We start from the raw sequence: 25,888 nt of genomic DNA, 5'->3' as shown, positions 1-25,888 counted from the left end.
ATAATTGTATATGGGGCACTTATAATTTAATTTAAAATTAGAAAATTATTATATTTTCAACATGGTTGCTTAAAAAATTAAGAATAAATAGCTCTATACTTACAGATTTTTGAAATCTATAGTAACCTTTAATGCATTCAAAAGAATGGTCATTACATTTTTAGTTCTAGATGTTAATTTTAAATGTTACTTTAATTCTGTTCAGGATACCTTGTAATATATATTTACACTTTTGACAATACCAATAACAACAATAAGTATCATCAAAAAAAATATGCACTATTAGGTTCATACTAAAGTTTATTTTAACATTTAGTTATAACAAAAAATGATTAACATTCATTATAATTTAACAGTTACACATGTTGGGATCTACTTTTATAAAGACAAATATAAGGAAAGTAGTGAATTGCACCTAAATGTTGTTTGTAATTTTTTGTAGTCAGTTTACATTCCAAGAACTTTCTTAGCTGCTTCTACAATATCATTGGATTGAGGTAATGCAATAGTTTCTAGAGATTTTGCATATGGCATGGGTACATCTGCACCTGTTACTCTAATAACAGGAGCATCTAAGTAATAAAATGCTTCACCTGAAAAATGAATAAAATATACTATGACATTAATATTTCTAATTATATTAACATACTTTCCATAATACGAGCTGATATCTCAGATCCTATACCAGCATAGGGCCATCCTTGCTCAACTGACAAAATATGATTAGTTTTTACTACAGATTTTACAATAGTTTCTATATCCAGAGGTCGTAATGACCTTAAATTAATAATTTCAGCTTCAATTCCAACAGAAGATAATTCTTTTGCTGCTTCTAAAGCTAGTTCAACTCCTTTTGAATGTGCAACAAGAGTTATATGATCACCTTTATAAAATAAAAAACATTAATACAATATATTATGTATATCTTCATTAATAGTTGATTAATAACAGTATTAATAACCTAAATATTATATTACAATGATTAAAAATGAGAATAATCAGAACAAAATTAACAACTCAAAAAATATCCATGAAGAATTCTTATCCTTAAATTTGATATACATTTTCAAGAAAATATTTCAACTAATTATAAGACAGCAAGGGATATAACCAAATATTTTATTTGATCATAATCAAATAAAAGAAAAAAATTATTTAAAGTATACCAGTAACACTCATATAAAATTTCATAGCAAATACCTGACATTTTTGACAAAAAATTTCATTCAGGAATTATAACTGCTTAAGTTGAAAATACTATAAAAAAAATTAATTAGTGTAAATAACAGATACTAGTTAAAAGATAAAACATTTGACAATAATTATTATCTTATATAAATTCTCTATTTATTCACAAATTAAATTAAGTACCTTTTTAGCACAAAAGATTACTAATATTTTTAAAGCTCTGACATTATACTAGTTAGTATATTTTTTTTTTACAAAATAATGATTATGTATGGAAGGAGTTCAATAAAATTCTACCTTTCATCTACTCATAATGGGTCATTACAAAATGCACTGCTATTAAAACTTCTTTATAAAAAGAACTAAGATATATCAACAGTATTTATCAAATACTGAACTGTATACTTTAACATGCTATACAACTACTTATAGAAATAATTATTTTTATTTAAGAGGATGTCAAAGTAAAAACAATTTGAATATAAAAATATTGTTAACATTTCAGTTCAATAGTGTTTATTATAGCAATCGACTAATAGGAAACTATTGAGTTGCATCACAATAGGACAAACATTTTTTATAAATATTAAAAAACTCTTGACTCTTGAAGACTGGTAGTTGTATCTACATAATGAACTGTCAAATTATACATAAATACATTAATTAGAACCCTTCACGAGAAATTTTAAATAAAATGTTTATATTTAAAAATACAAGTGGTTAAAAATAGTAAAGGGTTTGCTGTGTGTTCAATTCGACATTTACTATAAAACCACTCAGTTCTCTATGATTTATATTCTTTAAAAACGCATTGAAATGAAAAATTGAACTTTGACGTCTTCTTAAGAGGAGATTATAAAAATAAATAAATAATTAAAATTAGCCAATCTTAAAAAATTCTTTTTTTTTTTGATAAGAATTTATTTAATAGGCTGTCCTAATAGGTTACACTATTAAGATATAAACATTATACAATACCATTTTTTTCAATTTTTGCTTTTCCAATAGGTAAAATAAAGTTTTTGTCTAAAACTTCATCAGTAATAGGATATTGATTTCCATATAATAATTCATTTTCTAGGAAGACAACAGGATCAGGGTCTCTAATAGCAGCTTTTAATAAGCCCCTGGCATCTTCTGAATTATAAGGAGATATTACCTAAATGTTAAAATATTAATAACTAATTATCAATATAATAGTAATGTATAATAATAAAATCTATGCACTTATCATTTGACAAAAACTATAATATAAAAATCTAAATGAAATAAATAAATATTATTTTACTTTTAAACCTGGGCATTGACTATACCACGCACCAAAACATTGAGAATGTTGAGCAGCCACACCAGCTGCAGCTCCATTTGGTCCTCTAAAAACAATTGGTACATTCACCTACCATTATATAGTAATTGATCAATACAAAATAAATAAATTATAAAGTACAATTTAAATTTAAAAAGATAATATATATAATATTATTAATATAATAAAATAAAATAAATATTTAATAAATAAATAAAAATGAGTTTTATAAATTGCATATCCCATATTTGTTAAGAAATCAAATTATATTTCTTTCCGCAAATCTCTTTTTATCTAAAATTTGAAGCTTAAAATAGGAAAACTAAAATGGTTCAATGAAATACCAAGATAATCTCTAGTATAAATCTGTAAAAACTACTTTTATAGTATCAATTCAAAAATCATTGTAATAGGATAAAATTTATAAAATGTGTTATGTGTTTCCATACAGGTGTATAGAAACAAAATGAGTTAATTGTTATAAATAACATAAAACATACCGTTCCAGCTGACATATAAAATGTTTTTGCTGCAGAATTAATAACTTGATCAATAGCTTGCATTGAAAAATTAAAAGTCATGAATTCACAAATGGGTCTCAATCCAGCCTAAAAATAAATGGGATAAATAATAAAACATAAATGTTCTATTATACAATCTATTATTTGAAAATAATTAATATACATTAATTAGCATCTTGTTTTTATTTAATACATAATAAAATTAATTAGGAAGTAAATTTTGAAAAACTATATAGATGCTTCATAAAATAACTTAATAGAAAAACTAAGAGATAAAGGCATCAATTATTATTATTATTAATGTTCTTTTTATATTTAAAATATTTTCTTAAAAGCTATGTTTGTATTAGAGAGAGTAGGAAAACTTACATGATAAAATTTTTAAAACTAGCATACCAAAAACAATTACATTCTTTTATAATTTTTGGGTCTCATTAATTAATTATTAATTTTAACAAAAACTTTCTTAAAATAAAGTTAATAATAAATATACATAAATAATAATAATAAATATACAAGTTATTATACAACAAAATAAGTACTGAAAATTAAAGATAAATATATTTTGTACACAATTTAAAAACTGCAAATTAATAACCTAACTCTTTCAGACCAGACTATTCATTTTTCATTAAACTAATTCAAAATCAATTTTTAACTATAAACTTGGAACTATTAAATATTAGAAAAAAATTAATTTAATTATGTTGGTTACATTATTCAGCACTTTTTGTTGAAATCATTGCTTTAACTTCAAATTTATGGATGCAAATTTAAAAAATAAATAAACAAATATGATTAAACAGAAATTTACTAAGAGTTTGATAGGGTTATGAACATCTATCATTATATTTTAAAGCATGAAAAGTAAGAGAGACTTCAGAAATTATTAATTAATTCAATAAACCAATATATATTTTTGATTCATCAATCTTGTCTTTTTTAGTACAAATTTTAATATTTACCATAGCTGCACCAACAGCAATTCCAGCAAATCCAATTTCTGTTATAGGTGTATCAATTACACGCTTGTCACCATACTTTTTCCATAACCCTCTAGATACTTTATAAGCTCCATCATACATAGCTACTTCTTCTCCAAGAATAAAAACTCTCTCATCTCGTTCCATTTCATCATCCATAGCCGAATTTAATGCATCTCGAACAGTCATCTACAAAACAAAATATTTGATGATTTATCAATTTGTATTTGTAAATCTATTGTTCATAGTAATAATTAAAAAAAAATCAATACACATTCATTCATTCATTCATGCAATAACAATAAAATACTTATTCAACATAGACTTTTATGATAATAGCCAGTCTACCTATTAAAGATTACAAATTTTTGTTTTTAATAGTTTAATATGAGATATTATAGCACTTTATTGGTATATTATAGGTTCTAGAGAATTAAGGCTAAGTAATTGACTTTTAAGGAGAGAATTATAAAAATTGAATGTATAATATAGAAGAATTCTAAATTTCATTTTATTGTTTATTTATTTGAAGAGTATTGATGTTAGAATCCTGCTACAAAATAAAGATACATTTTTAAGCTAAAAAAATACGCACACATCACAGTAAAATTAATATCTTCACATTGACACTAAAATTTATTTGTAAATTTACTAGTTTGAAAACTTTATTTAAAAATATAAAGGCTATGATTTGCAGAATAGTTTCTAAGTTGAAATGATGCAATAGCCTTCATTTTTCTTGTGATTTAGAATATACAAACAAAAGTAAATTCTTTTTAGAAGTTATTTTAATATATGTTAAAATAAAAACATTAAAAATTATTTTTTTATAAAAGCTTACTCACTGACCTGTTTGTTAGCTAACACGCGTGTTGAGGAAAACGACCTTTTCACAATTTTGACACATTCCTAAAAAAACAATCATATACAGAAATTTTATTTAAAAAAGGGGCGAAATACTATAATTACTTTGAAGGCAAAAGGTGAGCTAAATGAAACCGAAAATGTCATAATATTTATTTTGAATTAGGAATAGATATTTACAAATAATTTTAACTCTCAGAACGAGTTTAGTGCTAAAAAATTTAATTTCACCTTGGAATTAAAAAAATCAACCGAATGCACTTAATTGATTAGTATTTTGTAGTCAAGGGCAAAAAATATGATTATTATCAGAGATATAACACTATAATATCCATAATTTTGATAAGAAAAATCATATACCATAATTATGTTATATTAATTTAATTTGGTATTCAAAGAGTATAGAAAAAATTGAGGTTATGTAAAATTATTGAATTTTTAACATTTTCCGTCATCGAACGTGGACCAATAGTAGGAAGACAAGTGATGTAGAGTCAGCCAATGACGTTAGCCCACATGTCCGTATAACTGTATATAGATATGCAACGCAGACATCAATTCATCAGTTTTAGTATTTCTAATTTCTCGTATCTTGGTATTTATGATTAAAATAAATTTCGTAGTGTTTCGGGTAATATATTTTAAAGCTTAAAGTAGTTAATAAATTTAAGTTTAATTTATTGGTTTCCAAATAATTATTATGTAAGTAGTGTTATTTGTTTAGTATATGACAAAATATCAATAAAGCTATAAGAGTTATTAAAGTTTATACTATGAAATTTCATTATTTATATTAATATAATTTTAAAATTATTGTTGTAATTTTCTGTTCCAGAACTTTTAACATGGATTGGAATAAATATTTGTGCATGATTTGGGTATTCTCATTTCTAGTATTACCTATTTTAGCTAAAGATGCAAGTAAATCTAAAGAGGAACTTGGAACTGTTATTGGAATTGATTTGGGTACAACATATTCATGGTAAATTATCATTTAATTTTGTATATGAATGTAAAATAGATAGGTTTTGCTATTGATGTAAAATCAATTATATTTTACCTAAGGTTAACCTTAGTTAACCAAAATTTTAAGTTCAATTAATAAAAAAAATCAATATAATTTTCTTTAAAAATATGCTTCGATGTTAACATTTCAGGTTTAAAAATGAGCATAAATTTAAATCATATTATTTAGATATGCCTATCGAGTTATTCTATTTTAAAAGTTATTTAATATTTATATATTATTTTAATATTTTATGTATTATTTTAAAAGTATTATTGTAATTCAGATAAACCAGATCTAATAGACAACTAAAGATCCAATAATCATTTTGTTGAAATTTTGTTTAATATAATTATTGCTATCTTATACTATATTTAAAATATCATTACTACAGTCTCACATACCTAATAAAATAACATCAAAATGGTTTTATTGTCAGCTTTATTGTTAATTTTAATTAAACTTAAAATTTTAATGTTCGTTCAAACTTAATAAGCTTAATCAAGTCAAGTTTATGTGTCCAACATTAGTTAAAAAGTTTATTTTTCGGCTTAATCCCTTTTTAACAGCTGGAAATTTTATTTGATATATATTTTTATTGTTTTACTTTTCCATATAATGATTATAAGGACAAATAATATATTGTTCCAGACTGAAGTAAGTCTTAAAAGTAAATTTATTCAAAATATTGTGTCATTTTATAAAGAGATTATAGTAACAGGATATTTTTTCTTAAAATTGTGTATAACTTTTGACATGGCTTATATAAACAAAATAATTTAAATATTGTATGTACTAGATGTACTTTCAGTAAAAAAAATATAATCTAAATATTTATGTAAATATAATCAAAATTAAATATTTGTACAAAATTAGTAGGGTAATTAAAAACATATTTTATAAACAATTTTAATTTAATACAATTTTCACTCTTTAATTCAACTTTAATCTACATTTTGTAGATAACATAAAAAAACAGGTTTTTAAATTGTTACAAAATAAAGAGTTAATCTAGTAAAAACTGATTTTATTTAATGAGTATAAGGTTATTAGTTATATAAAAAATGGTTGTCAATTAACAATTTTTTTAGAATATTAAAGAAAAAATAATAATTGTTAACCACTTAAAATTAGTTGTCTTTTTTTTTCGGTTACCTGTAACTGGTATCTGTTAATAATAAAATCATAGCACAATTTTTTTTCTCCAAGTGTATCTTAAACTATTTTCTTCATTGAAGTTAATACAAAACTTACTACTGTTGTTACTGTACAGTTGAGCTGTTATTCTGAGAAGGTAAGAAATAATAGCAAAAAGAAACTAATAATAAAGGCAAGGATTAGGTGTATTTAGAACCTCCTGCCTAATATTCCTAAATATTTTTTGGTAATAGGCTCTCCAACTCTATTATCTTATGATTTTTTATTTTCACCTTTATAAAAACATAACTGCTACTGTTATAAGCAGTAACATAAGTAAGGTTTTATTCTGTGATATATATAAGAAAAATTTAGTTTTTTACTATTTAATATACCATGTAATCAGATATTTGTGTTAAAGAAATTGTGGAAATTCTATATGAAACTTAAACTTCCTCACCATTTTTGTAACACAAATTTTTGATCATTAAGTATATTATAGGACTTTTAATGCATCATATAATAGTTATATTTAATTTTTATTTCTTATCATTGTAAATAATAACTAAATTTAATATTAATTTTTTAGTGTTGGTGTTTATAAAAATGGACGTGTTGAAATTATTGCTAATGACCAGGGTAACCGAATCACTCCATCATATGTTGCTTTCACAGCAGAAGGTGAACGTCTTATTGGTGATGCTGCGAAAAATCAACTTACAACAAATCCTGAAAACACAGTATTTGATGCTAAGCGTCTAATTGGACGTGACTGGTCTGACAAAAATGTCCAGCATGATGTTAAGTTCTTCCCATTTAAGGTAATTATTTAATTTTTATAAAATAATTTATTCACTTTTATAGATTAAATATAAAAACAATTTTAGGTCATAGATAAAAATTCTAAGCCTCATATTCAAGTTGAGACTACTAAGGGCACTTCTAAAGTATTTACACCAGAAGAAATTTCTGCTATGGTATTAGGAAAAATGAAAGAAACAGCTGAAGCATACTTAGGAAAAACTGTGACACATGCTGTTGTTACTGTTCCAGCATATTTCAATGATGGTCAACGTCAAGCTACCAAAGACGCTGGAGCTATTGCTGGTTTAACTGTTATGCGAATTATAAATGAACCTACAGCTGCTGCTATTGCTTATGGTTTGGATAAAAAAGAAGGCGAAAAGAATGTACTTGTGTTTGATTTGGGTGGTGGTACTTTTGATGTATCATTATTGACAATTGACAATGGTGTATTTGAGGTAGTCTCTACAAATGGTGATACTCACTTGGGAGGGGAAGATTTTGATCAAAGAGTTATGGATCACTTCTGTAAATTATACAAAAAGAAACACGGCAAAGATATTACAAAAGATAAAAGAGCTGTACAAAAATTAAGACGTGAAGTTGAAAAGGCTAAACGTGGTTTATCTGCTAGCCATCAAGTGCGTATTGAAATTGAAAGCTTTTTTGAAGGGCATGATTTTTCTGAGCCCCTTACAAGAGCTAAATTTGAAGAATTGAACATGGATTTGTTCAGATCTACAATGAAACCAGTGCAAAAAGTATTGGAAGATGCAGACATGAATAAAAAAGATATTGATGAAATCGTACTAGTAGGAGGCAGTACAAGAATACCAAAAGTCCAACAATTAGTAAAAGAATATTTTAATGGAAAAGAACCATCTAGAGGTATCAACCCAGATGAAGCCGTTGCTTATGGTGCTGCTGTACAAGCTGGAGTTTTATCTGGTGAGCAAGATACTGATGCTATCATCCTTTTGGATGTTAATCCACTCACAATGGGTATTGAAACTGTCGGTGGTGTAATGACTAAGTTAATCCCTCGTAATACTGTTATTCCAACCAAAAAGAGTCAAATTTTTTCAACTGCTGCTGATAATCAAAATACTGTTACAATTCAAGTATTTGAAGGAGAAAGACCAATGACTAAGGACAACCATTTACTTGGGAAATTCGATTTAACCGGCATTCCACCAGCACCTCGTGGGGTACCACAAATTGAAGTTACTTTTGAGATTGATGCTAATGGTATCTTGCAAGTTAGTGCAGAAGACAAAGGAACTGGTAATCGAGAAAAAATTGTTATCACCAACGACCAAAACAGGCTAACTCCTGATGATATAGAACGTATGATAAAAGATGCGGAGAAATTTGCTGATGATGACAAGAAATTAAAGGAACGAGTTGAATCTAGAAATGAACTTGAATCTTATGCATATTCATTAAAGAATCAAATTGGAGATAAAGAAAAATTAGGAGGCAAAGTAAGTATAACTATTATTTTTATTTGTAATTTATAATAAATATACCAAGAATTGTAAATTATTGTTTTATTTTAGTTATCTGATGAAGAAAAAACTAAAATGGAAGAAGTCATTGATGCCGCAATCAAATGGCTTGATGAAAATCAAGATGCTGATCCTGAGCAATATAAACAACAAAAAACTGAATTAGAAAGTGTTGTAAACCCAATAATATCGAAACTGTATGCTAGTACTGGTGGTGCACCACCTCCCCCACCAGCCGGTGATGCTGAAAAAGATGAACTTTAAGATGTTATAATACCCTAAAGAATCTTGTATATAAGACTGCTGCAGGCTGCTGAAGTTTATTCTTTTAAGATTATTAAAGCAGTTAGGTTACAGTTAGCTAATATTAAATTTTTTTATTTTGTTCTAATTTATAATTTATTTATATCATTTTATAAATGATGTTAATAACTGTTTCTTATAATTAATTTTTTTTTTACTTTTTGTGTCATTTATTTACAAATTAATACATTTTCAAACTGTTTATTATTTAAAAAAAAGATTAATTGTAAAAAATTTAATTAAATATAATACATTTTTGTACAAATACACATACACATATTATATAAATATGTGTGTGTATATTATATATATATATATATATATAAATAGTTAAAAATCTTAATAAAAACAAAATTTATCATACACAAATTTTTGCGTTTTCATTAAAATTTGATATTCATTTTCACATGCTTTCTCAAAATTTAGGAAGTGATATATATATAGAAATTAATGTAGTTTTTTTTATAATTTATGTTAAATAAAGAATTTACGTAGAAAAGATGATGCGTTCTTAGCCAAAACTCGTTATAAAAGATCCCGATAGAATTGAACATCATTACCAGAGGTTAAAATGTCTAGTAGCTTAAAGGATAATTGAAAGAATTATAGAGGAAGTAAGAGAATCAATAGAATTTGTATTTATAGCCAAACGACATCCTGGCGAATTTGAGGATATAAGAAAAGCGGTATCTTGAGAAACGGATATGTAGAGTAGTGCATTAACAATGGCAATATATTCATTAATGAAAGTGAAAAAGGGGGATACAGGTTAATGGGTATAGAGATATCAAGACTTGGTATGTAATAAGCACAACCTGTTTTGATTGCTATGGTGACCCATCAGTAAAAATTAAATGAAAGCTTATAGGTGTTCGAGCACACGCCAAAGAAACCGTCTGTTAGTACCAGAGTAGCTACCTTGGTAACGGGTGGTTATGTTACGGAGTTATCAGTTCAGATAGCGTCCCGCCAGTGTTGTTCATGTACAATGTGCATTATAGTTGTTAGGTTCGATTTTTTTGTTTTGTTGGAATATGTTTGCTCAACATAACCCACGTGCAGTATTTTGTTTTTATGAAACAATTCAGTTTTCAATCAAAAGTTTTCTTGTATGCCGGTGATACGAAATCCAATGCGATCAATTGTTGTTACTTTCAGCTCAAAATAAATTGTGTGATGTTACAAGGAGCTCAGCTTCCAGTATCATTTTCCTTTTTTATTTTTAATACTATTTTGTGTTTTAATATAAATATTAATATATATATATTACGATATAAAAAGGAAACAAAATACAGTGTTTTGTTTATTTAATTATTATTCTATGGTATCATTTTAGTGCCGTTATCGCCAACAGCTAGTGTGGAGGCGGTACAGTCAAAATAATACTAGTGTAATAAGAATAAATTATTAATAAAGGGCAAAGAAAAGTTAAAAAACGAGAAACTTAGGAAATTAGATACAACATGAATAGTAGGGGTGAGGATTAAAGCCTTGTAGGGGCAGTCATAAATGAGTAGACAACTATAGGACTTTTGAATTTGATAAATAAAAGTAAAGAAAATAGAGAAGAAGATTTGAAAGAATTTTGAAATCTGAAGAAAGAGATTTGGGGACATATCGCATGAGTTGGCGAACGGATTCAAATTCAAGGCTTGTGACAGGGGATGGTGGAAGGGTCCCTAAAATTGATCGTAAGCACGAAGCCGTTAATAAATGAAGCCTATTACCACAGACTATATGAAAATATATACAGACATAAGACATATAGTCTGTGCTATTACGATGGCATAAGGATGCATTAGAGAATAGAGAGGAACCGTAGTCAATCTTTGCGCGAATAATAGACTTAAAAATTAATAAAAAGGGGAGGGATGGGATCTTACGTTGTCCTAATAATATAGCGAAGGAAATTAGACCAGCGCGATACAAAGGAACTTGTTTTTTACACTCCAGGCATTATTGTGAACTGCCGTTAGGCATTACTTCAGGGCAGCAACGATACAAAAGAACTGGAAATGAGGAATCCATCTTAACTTAGGATTTAAGTTAAGTTCTAGTTAAGATTTTATTATTTAACTATAAAAAAAGACATGCAGATACGTAAGGAGGCCGGTCACCCTGCCCTGAATACACGCACTAAAATTAGGTGTTGAAAAAATTTTGGAATATGCATTAAATTTCTAAAATTATGCACTTAAACTATGTTTGGGGAAAAAAATCATAGGTTTTATTTTAAATAAATAGTAAGCATCAATATTTTAATGGTAGCGATAGTGTCATAACGTTATTTTAGCTTCGATGCGAAGCTGAGAAGGTATTAATTTTACTATGACGTGTTTTTTTATTTTTTATTTTGAGCCTGTAATCACTTTTTCTTAGCTCTCACCAAAGCGATTTCTTTCAACGATACGTCAAAATATCATAAATCGTATCTAGTCGAAGACATTACCCTCAAAAATTGAAAAAAATTAAATTGTTCTCCGTAATCAGGGGAAATTTCCAAAAAAAAAATTATAAATTTAAAAATCGCTAATTTTTCCATTTTTTTTTACTTAAAACTGCCATAACTTTTTGAAAAATGACCAAATTAATATAATTTTAATTTATAGATGCATGATGTCTTTACCTATCTTTAGATATATTATTTATATAAATTTGACCCTTTACCTACTCACAGGGGGGGGATTTAAACTCACAACTATTTCAACTTAACTATTGAAAGTATTCTGGAAATACTGACACTTTTATATATATCTTAAATTAAAGCTTATGTAATATATTTTATTATGGAAAAGAAAATTTCTGACTTTATTTTGTTTACATGGTGAAAACGGACACCAAATTTACTAAAAAATTCTTTTTTATTTTTTTAATTTTATAATGCTATACTTTTTGAAAAATATATGGATCAATACAATTTTTTTATGATAAATACTATTTATATATCTTTTTCATTCAACATACTTTTTTTTAAATAAAACTATTTCCCTTTATATTATATATATTCATTTATTTATATACTACACATATAAATCATAAAATTTGTAATCAGGGTATAAATAAGGAAATAGATCATGTAGCCTTTAGAATAATCCACCAATTTTATAAGATTAAACACTATCTATAAATTTACATCGAAGCGTTTTTTATAGTAGTTATTTCAACTGTCAGATATCATTATACTTGACCCAACTTTGCCACGTCCCCACCGTGCTGGGTTTTTTGTAAATTGTTATCCGATTTGGTTGGTATACTATAGCCTGATTAATATAAATTGTAACTAAACGGTATTGTTGAAAACATTAAAATAATTTTTTTTTCGATATTTATATAATAACCCTGAAATTCGGTACCATATCGATACTCTAAAATATATCCTTGAACTCTACTAAAAATAATGAATATTGACAAACATTAATTTTTCCTAAAAGAAAGACTACTGGTGGAAACACATTTGTATAATTTATTTTATCATTCTAAATAAATTATACACTTTCAACTTTGAAGTTTTTAAAATCATTACATTTTTTAAATTAGTCACACAGAAGAGCACAAATAACAAATACTTTAAGAAACACATAAATTATATTCTATTTAAAAAATTATTCTTTATAAATATTTGTAGTTAAATTTCTATTTTAAAATTCTGTTATCTGTTACGTTTAAGCAACTCATATTTAGTAAAAACAATAATTTTTCACATATTAAGTTATAGTTATTCATTAACATTTTTAATATTTAAATATAAATTTTGAGTTTTGGCCTACTATGCTAATAATATTTAAGTAAATCATAATAATTAGTACATTTCTCAAATTCTCAACAAATACGAATAAAAACAAGAATGATACGTTGCATCACATTTATTATTTATTCGGATAACAAATACCTACAAATAGGTCAATATATTTATCACAACTGTTAGGTATTTAAATTTAAAATGTCCTTAAATTTACATAATTAATAAATTTACACGGTACAAATATTGTTAATACAAGACTAAAAATATTGCAATTTTTATACAATTACCATTAAATACTAATGTCCAACAATAAAAAAGAATATATTAAAAAATAAATAAAATTATTACAAAAGTAATATATTTATTAATCTTATATATACATGCTTACAAACAAATATTGGAGGGAATTTACATCTTAAACATACTCATTTATTATTTAATAATAATAATTATAACAATATATATCATACATTATACTTTACATATTAGACACAAATGGGTAGATTCACTGAAGTTAAAAAGAAATACCACAATATCATTTGAATAATTCTGACAGTCAGGTAATATTATTGAAACTATAATGCAAAATATAAGTTTGTTAATTATACATCAAAAAACTTTAGTCACTGTACATTTTTTGAAAATTTAATATGTTAAACCCATAGCTATAAAAAAAATGTTTAAGTTAAAATTGCTCCTACACAGTTTTTTTTAATAAAATTAATATTTCTTAATAAAATAAGCAAAATATATAAAATATTCTGTTATATCAAAAAATTGTATTTTTTTTTTATTGGAATGCATTACGTTAATGAAAAATAATATTTATATAAGTATAATTTCAAAAATTTAGGAATAATATGTACATAAAATTACACTGCTGCTTAAGAACTTACAAGTGCAAATTCTACTGAAATATTTATAATATTTATCTTTAAAAATAATTTTGTAAACATATTTTAAAATAAAATTAATAAAGCAAAATTATTGTGTTCATATTTAAGAAATCAATATTTATATTATTAAAAAATTATATTAAAATAGATCAATACACACTCACACAAAACACGCGTGTATACATACTGTAGATGGTGAAACAATTTACAAATTTATAATACTGTAGTCATTATTCTCTAATGTTTAATGTAATTATATGCATACATTCAAAATCCAATTGTTATTTTTTTTTATTGAATCTTATGTTTTTATTACTCAAAATAGAATTGTCAACAAAATAATTATCTAAATAACTTTAATAACTAATTTAAGGCATAAAATTTTGTAAAAAAATAATTTTTGAGTAATAATAAGAAGTACAGTGACAACTTTTTTTATTTAAACTGTGGTTATAATGATTTATTACCTTATTTATTTATATAGGTAAAATACTAATGATTTTCATACATAAATTATAGTTTAATTCTCACAAAAGAACAAATTTGAGTAAAAATTATTTTTTAATATTAAAGACTAGATTTTTATTTATAAAAATCTTGTTAAAACATAATCATACCCTGTTTTGTGGAAGAGATATTAGTCTTCATCTGACATTGGTTCATACTGGTTGGACAGTAATGAGCCACTATTTCCACTACCGCCACCAATATTTGTATCCGATGTCTCATTATTTTTGGTAACACTAGATGAAGACATATTGATGGCAGCTGAAAATGGATAGGTATATGCTTGTTCATTTTTGTTGTCATCATCAGATGTACGCATTACTTCAGCTATTCTATTTTTAACATAATCAAGTGGTGACAATGGTATGTCTGCTTGAGTTGGATAAAAACGTACACGATTATTATCATCTTTTAACTGTTGTTCACATTCTTTTTGCTGAAGAGCACGGCGCAGTTTCCATGTATGAGGTTCAAACCCCGTAGCTAACATATAAGATGGATATTCTTTAAAATTATGTTCTGATTGGTATGGTTCACCTTGGCGGTTGGTTATCTCGGGACTAGATCTAGTCTTAACAGCTGATTTTTCATTTGCCTCAGGAAATGCCTGAAAAACACACATATTATATAACAATCTGTATTTATAAAAAACTATTAATCAACATTTTAATTCCAGCTTTCAATATAGTTCATAACCATTACTAAAATCTAAAAAGTCTTTCAAACAAAATTATAAAAGTATTTTGTATAAATTATATGGAACTTTTTAAATTTTAGAATATAATATAAAGTTTAGTCTTGTAAGTCTATAGGAAAGAGGAAATAAATTATCTATAAGAATTCTTGTAAATATAATTTTTTTTTTATTTTAATATTTTTAGTTAACACAAAAGTTAGATAAGAAAAAAATATGCATATATGATGTATATCTAAAAGAATGCATAATACAGATTTAACTTTGAATCAGTATTGTTTAATTTGTTAATCACTTATATTTTTCTTTCAGATCAAAAAAAAAATAATAATGCTTGTTCATAAAAAATTTGTTCAATTATAGTACAAAAAAATCATCAAACAGTAAGATAGTAAAAAATTCTTAGTCTAATTACTAAAAAAATACAAACATACTTGAAATAGTTTATCACCAGCTCTTGGCTGTTGTATATGTGTATGATTACTTGTAGGTACAGCATTTGAAGGATGGCCAGTTCCATCATTACTCTGATTAATTTGATGTGTAATAATAGCATCAATTAGATTAGCTGCAGTCAACGCATGTTCCATACCTTGTCTTGATAATCTACCACTAGCAGCACCATTATCTCTACTTAAAAAAAATATTCAATTTCATTTAAGAAATGGTAATATAATAACTATTGACAAATGATTAAAAGTTTAATATTTAGATTATAATACCAACTATTCTTTCTTTCATTTTGTTAACTAAATAAAATAATTATGTATAGAAAAAACAATTAAGTTACGAGATTATATAATTTGGAAATAGTAAAAAAAGAAAAATAGATATAATTTAAATATAAGACTATTACCAAAAACAAGTAAAAAACCAGCATGGTAATAAGCATTAATATAATTTTGTAAGATAAACAAAATAATTCTGATACTTAGAATATTTGAATAAAAGAAGGTGTAATCCAATATTATCCTTTTTTTTTTTTTTTTTTTTTTAAATGTGTAATTTATTATTTCAATTGAGGCGACGACATGGAAAAACTACTAAGTCACAAAAATTAAAATTTTTAAATAGAAAAATGTTTTTCTAAATTTTATTTTTATAACAAGCATCTTTAGGTTTACCTGATTATATTTTAATTAGAATTTTAGTAAATTTTTTCATCATATAATTAGGACTTGTATTTAACTTATATTTTCCACAAATATTAAAAAAATAATTTTTTTGTCTTGGTATCTAAACCAATGCCTAAATTATTGTTGGCTTATTTGATGTTTGATAAAAACTGTACAAATCAAAAACTATAATTTCTAATTTAAGACATTGAAAACATGAGAAATCATTTCATTATCATATTGGCATTTTATAAAGAAAAACATGCTTTTAAATTAATATATAAGCAAGTTTATTATGTAAACTTACTTTTGTATATTGGAAGGAGGTTCTTGATTTCTAGAAACTGGTGTATTTGATCTAGATTGTTGAAAAGAAGATACAGTAGATGGTATTTGCATGACTCTAGGTTGTTCTCTAGGTTCCTGCTGTCGCTGCTGTTGTTGAAAAGAAGCTACCATTCTTGAATGTTGTTCTGGTGTTAGTCTATGATGCATCATTTGTTTTTCTCGTAAATACTGTTCTCTTTGTTGCTGTTCTCGAATTTGAGCAACTGCTTGCATTTCACGTTCCCTTTGAGCAACTATTTCTCGTTCACGTTGTATTTGCTCATGACGTTGTTCTCTATATATTTTTGGAACTGGAGATCCTCTTACAAAACGTTCTGGCTCTCTATGCCTATCATCTGAATGAGTTAAAGGTACCGGTAGACTAGGTTGTCTAATTGCTACATCAACAAGAGATCCTAATGCTTCGTGTCCAGGTGGATAACTTTGAGGAGATGTTACTTTTGGTGCAGTATTATGTCGCTGTATAACTCCTTGACGTGTTGGTTGATAGTACAATGAACTCGTAACAGGAGGCTTTTGAGCTCGAGGAAACTGAGCTGTTACATTTGAATGCATTTGTTGTGATGTTATATAGTCATTCATAATAATTTGTCTTTGTTCACTAAAATGTGGTTGTCTTGATTGATATTGGGAACTGCGTTTTTGATAATAATCTGGATTGATATTTTGACTGGAGTTATGCAACATACGTTGATGAACTGGAGTTCCTTGAGTAATAGAACCTCCAGATGATTGGGAAGATTGAGAATAACGGTTAGATTGTGGAGGAATATACAAAGTTGCAGCAGAAACAGGAGTACCATGCATAATAGATCCACTTGTTTTTGAACTATTCAACATATTAGGGGATAATTTTGATGATACAACATTGGCAATAGTAAGCTGTGGAGATGTTACCTAAAATGTATTAAAATAAAATATAAAATAAATTTATTTATTATACAAAAAAAAAAAAATTTAGATGAATTTAAAACCTTATTAGGCAATTTAATTTGAGATGTTTGTTTTACAGTTACATGAGGAACTGACTGTGATGGGTGTACCATTACATGATTGTTGGATGGTGATATTTTTGTCCAATATATTTCACCTTGCTTTCCACTTCTTCCCAATTCAGCATACTACGATGATTTTTATATAATTAGTAGTTAGTTATTAAAAAAAATCTTTGAAGTTATAACAAAATTACCTGAGGGGAATAAAAATTGTTAGTTTCATGTATCTGAGTAGGTGGTGGTCTATACATGGTGCCTGGAGGAGGTGGTGGTTGTGCATGTTTAATTGGAAGTGGATCAGCATAAGAATCTTCTTCTCTTGACTTTTTAATACTTAAGTCAAGAGTTACACCTTCAGGCACTCTTATATCAGGGGCTTTGGAAGACTGAACTTGTAAAACAACTAAGCTATCTTTATTATGATGATGTTCTCTAGGTGATGGAACAACTGATATTGTGGCCATTGATTGTTTAATTTCAATATTATTAGATCCTGTATTACGATCTTTGATAGGATATTCTGGATCCAAAAGAATAGATGATATAGTTGGCATAGATCCATTTTCTTTCTAAATTTGAAATTACATTAAAAAAGTAAGAAAAATGAACTAAAACTAAGAAAATATAACACTTACTTCACGATTAGATACATGTTCTTTTGTAAATTGTTTTTCTATTACATCAGAAAGTATATCAGAAACACTGATGTCAGTTACATTTTTATCTTTTTTTTCTAATTCATTAATGGAATTATGCTGTAAAACGCTTGATTCATTTTCAGCAGTTCCCCCAGTTCCTTCATCAGCTGTCTCTGTAGCAGAACTATCATAATCTTCTTTTCCAACAAGAGAACGATTGTTTAACTCGGTATCATTTTGTGTTTCTTTAGAGGTTAACTTAATTTGACTTGGACTATTTGTTTCTCGGTTGGGAGAAGATTGAGGTAAAGTATTAGTTGGTGACGGTGCACTCTGGGTGTCACTATCACACAATACAAGATTTGTTTCATCACAGCTTGAAGTACTTGAACCTGATTCTTCTTCATCTGTTAAAGCTGGTTTTTGTTCACTTCCATTTGCCTAATAATAAAAAAAATAATTAATTACAGTGGAATATCCCTTCAATAAAAAGAGGAGGGTAGGTTTTTGTTTAATAAAAGTTAATTTTAAACTATAAAAACAATAAAGACCATAGAATTGTTTGTTTAAAAAAGAGATTTATGTCTAATAAAGGCTGTTGAAAGGAGGTGTTACTATAGTTTAAAGGGCAAAAATAAAATTATTTTTCAATTAAGAATTACTTTTTTGTATTCTTGAACTAATAGGTCTAAGCCTAACTTCTTTCTGAAACTGAAGTAAAACTCTTTGCAATGATAATGACTTTTATTTGGGCCAACTAATTTGCTAATTTCACTCCAACGTGTTCCATGTTCCCGTATTCCTTTTTTTAACGCATTGGTTTCTTCATCAGTCCATCCATCAAGAGAATCAGTATTAATATTATTTGTGGTTCCAACAACACCAAGTGCCATTAAACGTCTTTGAATGCGATTAAAACAAGCAGAGCAACATTTTGTGGTACTTTGGCTAATTTCTACAAAATACATGAAATTTATAAGATATAATTAATTATACTATATACTATGTAGAATTATTACGAAATTCAGAGGCGATTATATCTTGAGCAGTACTCCATTTAGCTGGTAGAGGACGTAATCTTTTAACAGGTCTTCTTGTATTCGATTGAACAGTCGGACAAGATGGTAAAGGACAATAAATAACACGGCGATTTTGTGATCGTACAACTTTACATCGACATGTATTGCAAACTCTTGACCCAGGTTTGATATCTTCAGGTTTAACACCATACTGGGATGCATCTGAAGGATTTAAAGTTCTAGGACATGCTACATTCTCTGCTTTACAAACAGCACATATTCCTTTTGGAACATCTACTTTATTTCCATTTTCATCTGAATAAAAGAAACCCAATTATTGAAATATATTGATTGAAATAATTAATATCATAAAAATGAAATTCATATTTTTGTTAAATAAATAATTAATATACTATAAAATATGTTAATCACGAAATTTGTTACAGTACTAAATAATAAATAATAGTTAAAATCCATTATTTTTCAGCCAATTAAAAAAAATTGTATACTTGACCTAGAGGGTCCAGTATGGAATTTCATTCTTCATATATATATGAAAAGTATGTTTAGTTCTTCAACCCCCAATGTTATTTTTATTAATACTTGTTTATTAATTAGTATTTTGGAAATAAGCGGGAATCGACTCAAAATACACCTCTATTTCAAGCCCCTTTGTCCAAAGGAAGAAATTCAAGAGTGATTTTCCAAGTATAACACCAACCATTGTAATTATAATTATTTTGATTACAAATTTTCCAGGATTTTAGACTTATAGCAGTCATATTATTATTATTATAGAATTTCAATTTACATCAGAAAGAAAAAAAATGTTATAATTATGTTTGAAACAAAAAAATTGTCAAAACAATCAAAAAACCAAAATATGTGGTATTGTTGTTAAACAAAGTATACACATAATAATTTTTATTAAAACAAATATAAATTATTTTCAAATATAATATTAAAACAATTTCATGTAAGAAAGAAGTAGTCTTTTTTTCATATAAAAAAAATGCTCAGGGCAGAGAATTATATTTTGAACTTTTTTAACATCAAAACAAAAATCGAATAGTTTTAATATTAAATACAATAAACATAGAAATTCAATAATGTTTAAATGTTGAATATCATTTAACAGTTTAATAATAAGATAATGTTATAATATAGTTAAAAATAATTATTAATCCAACCCTTGATTTACAGTAACATAAAAATATTATTACTTACGCCTGGAATCCATTAATTCATCATCAGTTGTACTGGTATTTTCCTTTTGTTTATCATCTTTTCGTCTTTCTTTTTTCTTAGATTCAACTTTTATTTCACTGTCAAGAGAAAATACTATTAATTTTTTTATTATTATTTTAAACTTTTACAGAAGACAAAATTACTGTGTTTAACTTAAACTTCTTTTCTGTAAATCTATGCTTGTGTTAAGAAAGATAGGAAAACCTATTTAGTTCAAAACACTGAATCAAATATCACCAACTACATACAAAGGACCAAAGCTTTACTGACAGAGTTAAAAAGGCAGGTGCAGTTTCAGGTAATTCATATGATTTAATTACAAATTAATGACTCTTTTGAGGAACTATAAAAGCTAAATAAATGAAACTTTTCTAGATTAAGTATTCTTTATTCACGTTAGTGCAAAAATTGAAAAAACTAAAAATTAGATTTTTGTGACCCAACTCAACATTCTTACCAATAAATGGTTAAATTAATATATTTCATTATCAGGTCGGGTGTTATTTATTATTTTTATGGGAAATTTTTGTTGTATTGAGGTTAATAATGTTATTGTTAGCTAGTTATTATGTTAATTGAATTTCATAGGTAATATTCAACAACTGAATATAGTATTTAATCAACTTATTTAATGTCATGTAAAAGAGATATATATACAGAGTGTTTGATTATGATGAACTACTTATAATTAATTAATCATAAATACAAATAATATTAACAATTTTTTTTGGTTTCTTTTAATTACATATTTTCTTAATTTATCTGTAATGACATATTTTTTATGTTCATTTTTTATGCATAAATTTTAAAAGAAAAAACCAACATAGTAGGGACGTGACAATTATATTATAATATCTGATAGTGATTAAAAACAGCATCATAAAAAAATGTTATGATGCAAACTTGTAGATAGTGTTTAATTTTTAGATATTTTATTATCCATAAGTATAATACATGAATAATTTTTATTATAGTAGATAAATTTTATATGAAATTGATTGATATTTAATTTTACAGAGAAAATATAAAACCGATATATATTTTAAAATAATTTTGAAATAATGGATCAAAAGTTGATAACAGTCATTTTCTTAATTAGATTATTTTTTATTTTATAAGCTAATTAAATATGTACGTTATCATTAAAAAAAATTAAGTTAATAACTTTAAAAGGGATAAAAGAGGAATTAAAAGAAATACTTAATAATTTATAAATTATTAAGTATAATAATTAATAAAAAAAATAATTTAAAGTATAATAATCAAGAAATATATGAAACTAAAAAGTATTTTCTTAACATTTCAAATGAATTTATTATTTTAAGAAAAACGAAGTGGTTAAAAGTGGCTATTCTTTGTCACTATACTATAAATCACCTTATACTTAGTCAATTTATCATAAACTATAGGTAGCCAGAGCATTTTTTTTGGAAAGGGCAGACTTCTTTTTAATACATTTGTTAAATTACAAAAATTTTCTCCGTGAAAATATTTATAACAAACACTTAAATCAGTTTTATAATTTTTTTTTGTAAATAAAAGGTTAGATGTGGTATTTACCCCCTCCCTACTACAGGACTAAATTTAAAATATAGACAAAAATTGAAATAGAAAATTATAACAAAATGGTAATAATTTATACAATAACATTTTTAGTTTAATTTCATCAGATATGTGCACATGGTAATAAGGTGTCACAATTTTTTTTTTTTTTAAACATTAAGTTAACAAGCTTTAAATAAACTTATGTTTGATGCTTAAAGTATTTCTGGAACATTTTTAAAATTCAAATTAAAAAGCTTAAGTTTTCATAAAAAAAGTAGCAATTTTGTATTTCCCAAGTAAGTAGGGGTAAGGGTCAGATTTTCAAAAAAAATTCTAAAGAAAAGGAAAAACTTAAGATATTTATAGAAAAAAAATTGTTTTGATTCATCTATTTTATAACAATTCTCAGTAAGTTTTAATAATGTCGAAATTTATCAATTTTATAAATTGTAATTGTAATTTCCTCATTTACGAGTCAAAATTTTTTTAATTTTAGAGAGTAATGTCTTCAACTTGTCTTCGAATAATATCAGTTTAGTAATAGCTGAGAAAAAGTAGTATCAGACATAAAACAATAAATAAATAAACACACCATGGTAAAAGTTATACCTTCTCAACTTTGTATCAAAGCTAAAAGTAATGTAAAATATTGAGTAGAGTAAAAGTTTAGATTTTTCAAAATCTTGTGGATTACTCTGTATATAAATTGCTAATAATTCCAATAAATTAGAAAAAATCAACTTAATTAGTAAAAAAATATAACATTTTGAATTTTGTGTTTTCTTAATATATAAAACCTTACTTAGAATGAGAAGGCACAGGTGACTTTGTATGATTAGATACACTATCATTTAATTCCCCTTTGATATTTTGTGCAATTTGATTATCAATTACACTGTTAGAATCTTGTTCATTAGCAATAGGAGTTTTAATAGATGTAGCAGTTTCTTCAGCATCAGGCAAATGATTTTGAGCAACAGATGTATTAGTTACATTAGAGGATGCAGCTTCACTTCCCTGACGCTCCCTTTGAAGCCTTGTAGTTACACCAATTGATGTTGAATTAAGTATATCTAATGAATTTAAGGAGCTAGAAGCAGGAGTTCTACTTTGAGCAGTACGACGTCGAGCTTGCCATTTTGCTTTACCTATATTTCATTCAAATTTTTCAATAAAATACAGTTTGTTAGTATAAAAAAAATTCTTTTAACATTTAAAAATATTTTAATAGTAATTCATAATTCAAAAATAAAACTAAAATTAACTGTAACTTGATGCAAGAAATTTCCTTCACTATACAAATAGAAATTAAAGGTAATTAATTCAAAGGTCGCTTTTAAATATATAAATGTTAATAATATTTTCATAGTTAAATTTAACTTCTTGCACAAAATTGTTTCATAAAAACTATAATACAATAATATTGGTGAAATAGTTTGTAGAATTATAATAATTAAATTATGAATTTATACTTAATATTAAAAAATTCAATATAACATACGTAGAAGTCTTTTATATTCTTCTTTGGGTTTACTTAGATAGTAATATTTAACACAATCCGCTGGGCATTTTTTATCCAAATAAGATGCAATCGCACCAAAATTTTTAGGATGAGCAATAAAACGATCTTTAAATACATCTTTTTCTTGTTGTGTCCAAATATTAACATATTTCTTTTCATTATATTCTGTTTTATAATCCAATACAAGTCCATTGTTATTTAGGTATGTTAAATGACGTTCATTGGGTTCCAACATTAATGGTGGTATAACAGCATATGATCTCATCTTTTTATCTTCCATCTAATATAAATTTCAAACATTTAAAATGAAGTATGTTACAAATAATAACTGTGTATTGTCAAAAATCATAAATTATTATGACAGTATCACACATTTAAAATAACAACCTCCCTTAGACAGTAAAAAAATTTATTCAGCAATTAATAACAACATATAAAACTTATTCAGAATAACTTTCTGGATTTTACCAATTTTTAGAATGACTACAAAGTGCACTATCTTTACTAGAACATTCTTTATAATAAAATAGACATAGAAGTGATATTGTTAAATATTTACCTCTTGTTCTTGTAACCCATCCATAATTTCTTCTAAATCTGCTTCACTTTTAATTCGAGCTCCTACTCTATTAAATCTCTCTTTATCTTCTCGTTGTTTCCTCAACTCAGGGAAAACTTTTTCAAATAGTTCTCTGTGTTTAGCTTCTTTAGATTTTTTCTTTTGAGAACTTTCAATTTTTTCTACTCTACGGATCCATTCTTTATAAAGTTTAGAATAAGTTTCAGTAATTTCAGTTTTCTTTTGTTGTTGTTCCATTTTTTTCTTTCTTAAATGCTCTAATAATCGTGATTTAAATACTGCATACCTAAAATAATAAAATGGATAATTAATAAAAATGAATTTAATTTAATTATTAGGCGAAAAATTCACTTCAAAATAAATAATAGAGGGCCAAGTGATTAATCTAATGTAAAATAATGGCCATCATACTTGGTAAATAAATGAAACTTTGAAGATAGTATCAAAAAAATATGAAGCGCATATTACATAAGACCAGTTTTTTTTGTTAAATAAAATTTTTATTGAAAATTTATTTTTAATGAAACAGTCACTTACTTTCTACGGTTTTCATGATAAATATCTGCATCTGAAGGTTGATTATATAAGGGCTGGAAAATTTAACAAAAATTTTTTTTATTATCCACAAAGAAAATTATACACCCAAGATTTGATCAATAATATAAAATTAAGTTTTTTTTAAATATTTAATACTCACAAGATCAGTTTTATTTGCAAATTTTTCTAAACTTGTTCGAGATTCATGTGCTTTTTTCTAAAAATTAGAATATATACATTTATATTAAATAATTTTTTTTTACACTTAAAAAAACAAATAAGATGTTTTAAATAACAGCTTAATTTCACAAGACACCTAAAAACGTTAACATATTTTTTCAGTTATTTCAGTAATTGAAACTAGACTAATTTAAACCTATGACAAAATACTAGTTTTAAATAATTAGAATGAAAATAAAAAATCAAGTATATTTTTGGAAGAACCTATTTTTCCAATGACAAAATAACTAATTTAACTACTAGATACTTGGTAGTACTGATATTGACAAGACTTAATAGATAAGCAATAGTTATACAAGTAAACAATCAATTGCTTAAATATTACTTATTAAAAAAATATCAGATTTGATAAACTTAATATACATAACCAAAATAATAAATTTTATAACTCCTTACTCTATTTGAAGCATAAATTTTTTGAACAGGAGTCAAATGATCCATAGCATTATCTTCTTCTTCATACTTATTTATTGTATTTTCTTCAGGCTCAATTTTAGTTATATCTGGATTTAATTCTTTTTGTTCATAATTCTCCTAAAAAAAAAAAAACCATTTAACACATGAATAACTAATATATTAAGAAAACATAATATTCATTTTATTATTTATAGATATACATTGATACTTAATAAAGTCAAAAAA

General features: G+C 25.5%; 3 protein-coding genes across 5 annotated transcripts in view; 1 reads left to right on the top strand and 2 right to left on the bottom strand.

Moving 5' to 3' along the window:
• Positions 1-282: 282 nt before the first annotated feature.
• LOC126895677 (pyruvate dehydrogenase E1 component subunit beta, mitochondrial) lies at positions 283-5,158 on the bottom strand. The gene is made up of 8 exons (XM_050667826.1): positions 4,968-5,158; positions 4,848-4,907; positions 3,981-4,187; positions 2,995-3,102; positions 2,477-2,584; positions 2,167-2,347; positions 650-883; positions 283-593 (listed from the first exon to the last, which is right to left on the bottom strand). The coding sequence occupies exons 1-8, from the start codon at positions 5,007-5,009 to the stop codon at positions 448-450; spliced, it is 1,086 nt and encodes a 361-aa protein (XP_050523783.1). The 5' UTR covers positions 5,010-5,158; the 3' UTR covers positions 283-447.
• A 247-nt stretch (positions 5,159-5,405) lies between these two features.
• On the top strand, positions 5,406-9,989 carry LOC126895675 (endoplasmic reticulum chaperone BiP). The gene is made up of 5 exons (XM_050667820.1): positions 5,406-5,564; positions 5,698-5,844; positions 7,595-7,826; positions 7,893-9,293; positions 9,369-9,989. Exons 2-5 carry the CDS (start codon positions 5,708-5,710, stop codon positions 9,579-9,581), a joined length of 1,983 nt encoding a protein of 660 aa, XP_050523777.1. The 5' UTR covers positions 5,406-5,564; positions 5,698-5,707; the 3' UTR covers positions 9,582-9,989.
• A 3,479-nt stretch (positions 9,990-13,468) lies between these two features.
• The window catches only part of LOC126893623 (uncharacterized), a 15,790-nt gene continuing 3,370 nt past the window's right edge, over positions 13,469-25,888 (bottom strand). For 2 of the 3 annotated variants that reach the window (XM_050663996.1, XM_050663998.1), the window contains exons 7-22: positions 25,643-25,780; positions 25,167-25,223; positions 25,007-25,059; positions 24,449-24,755; positions 23,869-24,169; positions 23,170-23,515; positions 20,802-20,899; positions 19,575-19,889; positions 19,218-19,510; positions 18,553-18,996; positions 18,112-18,486; positions 17,897-18,043; positions 16,882-17,819; positions 15,894-16,092; positions 14,876-15,372; positions 13,469-13,937 (exon numbers count right to left, since the gene is read on the bottom strand). In XM_050663996.1, coding sequence (XP_050519953.1) covers positions 14,896-15,372; positions 15,894-16,092; positions 16,882-17,819; positions 17,897-18,043; positions 18,112-18,486; positions 18,553-18,996; positions 19,218-19,510; positions 19,575-19,889; positions 20,802-20,899; positions 23,170-23,515; positions 23,869-24,169; positions 24,449-24,755; positions 25,007-25,059; positions 25,167-25,223; positions 25,643-25,780 — 4,488 coding nt within the window. In that variant the 3' untranslated portion in view covers positions 13,469-13,937; positions 14,876-14,895. The remainder of the gene's footprint in view (positions 13,938-14,875; positions 15,373-15,893; positions 16,093-16,881; positions 17,820-17,896; positions 18,044-18,111; positions 18,487-18,552; positions 18,997-19,217; positions 19,511-19,574; positions 19,890-20,801; positions 20,900-23,169; positions 23,516-23,868; positions 24,170-24,448; positions 24,756-25,006; positions 25,060-25,166; positions 25,224-25,642; positions 25,781-25,888) is intronic. The other variant, XM_050663997.1, reaches the window with a different exon arrangement.

Source organism: Daktulosphaira vitifoliae, unplaced genomic scaffold, assembly GCF_025091365.1.
Source record: "Daktulosphaira vitifoliae isolate Bord-2020 unplaced genomic scaffold, ASM2509136v1 Scaffold_1, whole genome shotgun sequence".
NCBI classification, from domain to species: domain Eukaryota; kingdom Metazoa; phylum Arthropoda; class Insecta; order Hemiptera; family Phylloxeridae; genus Daktulosphaira; species Daktulosphaira vitifoliae.
The sequence above is the reverse complement of the archived record's forward strand: the minus strand, read 5'-3'. Positions and strand labels throughout refer to the sequence as shown.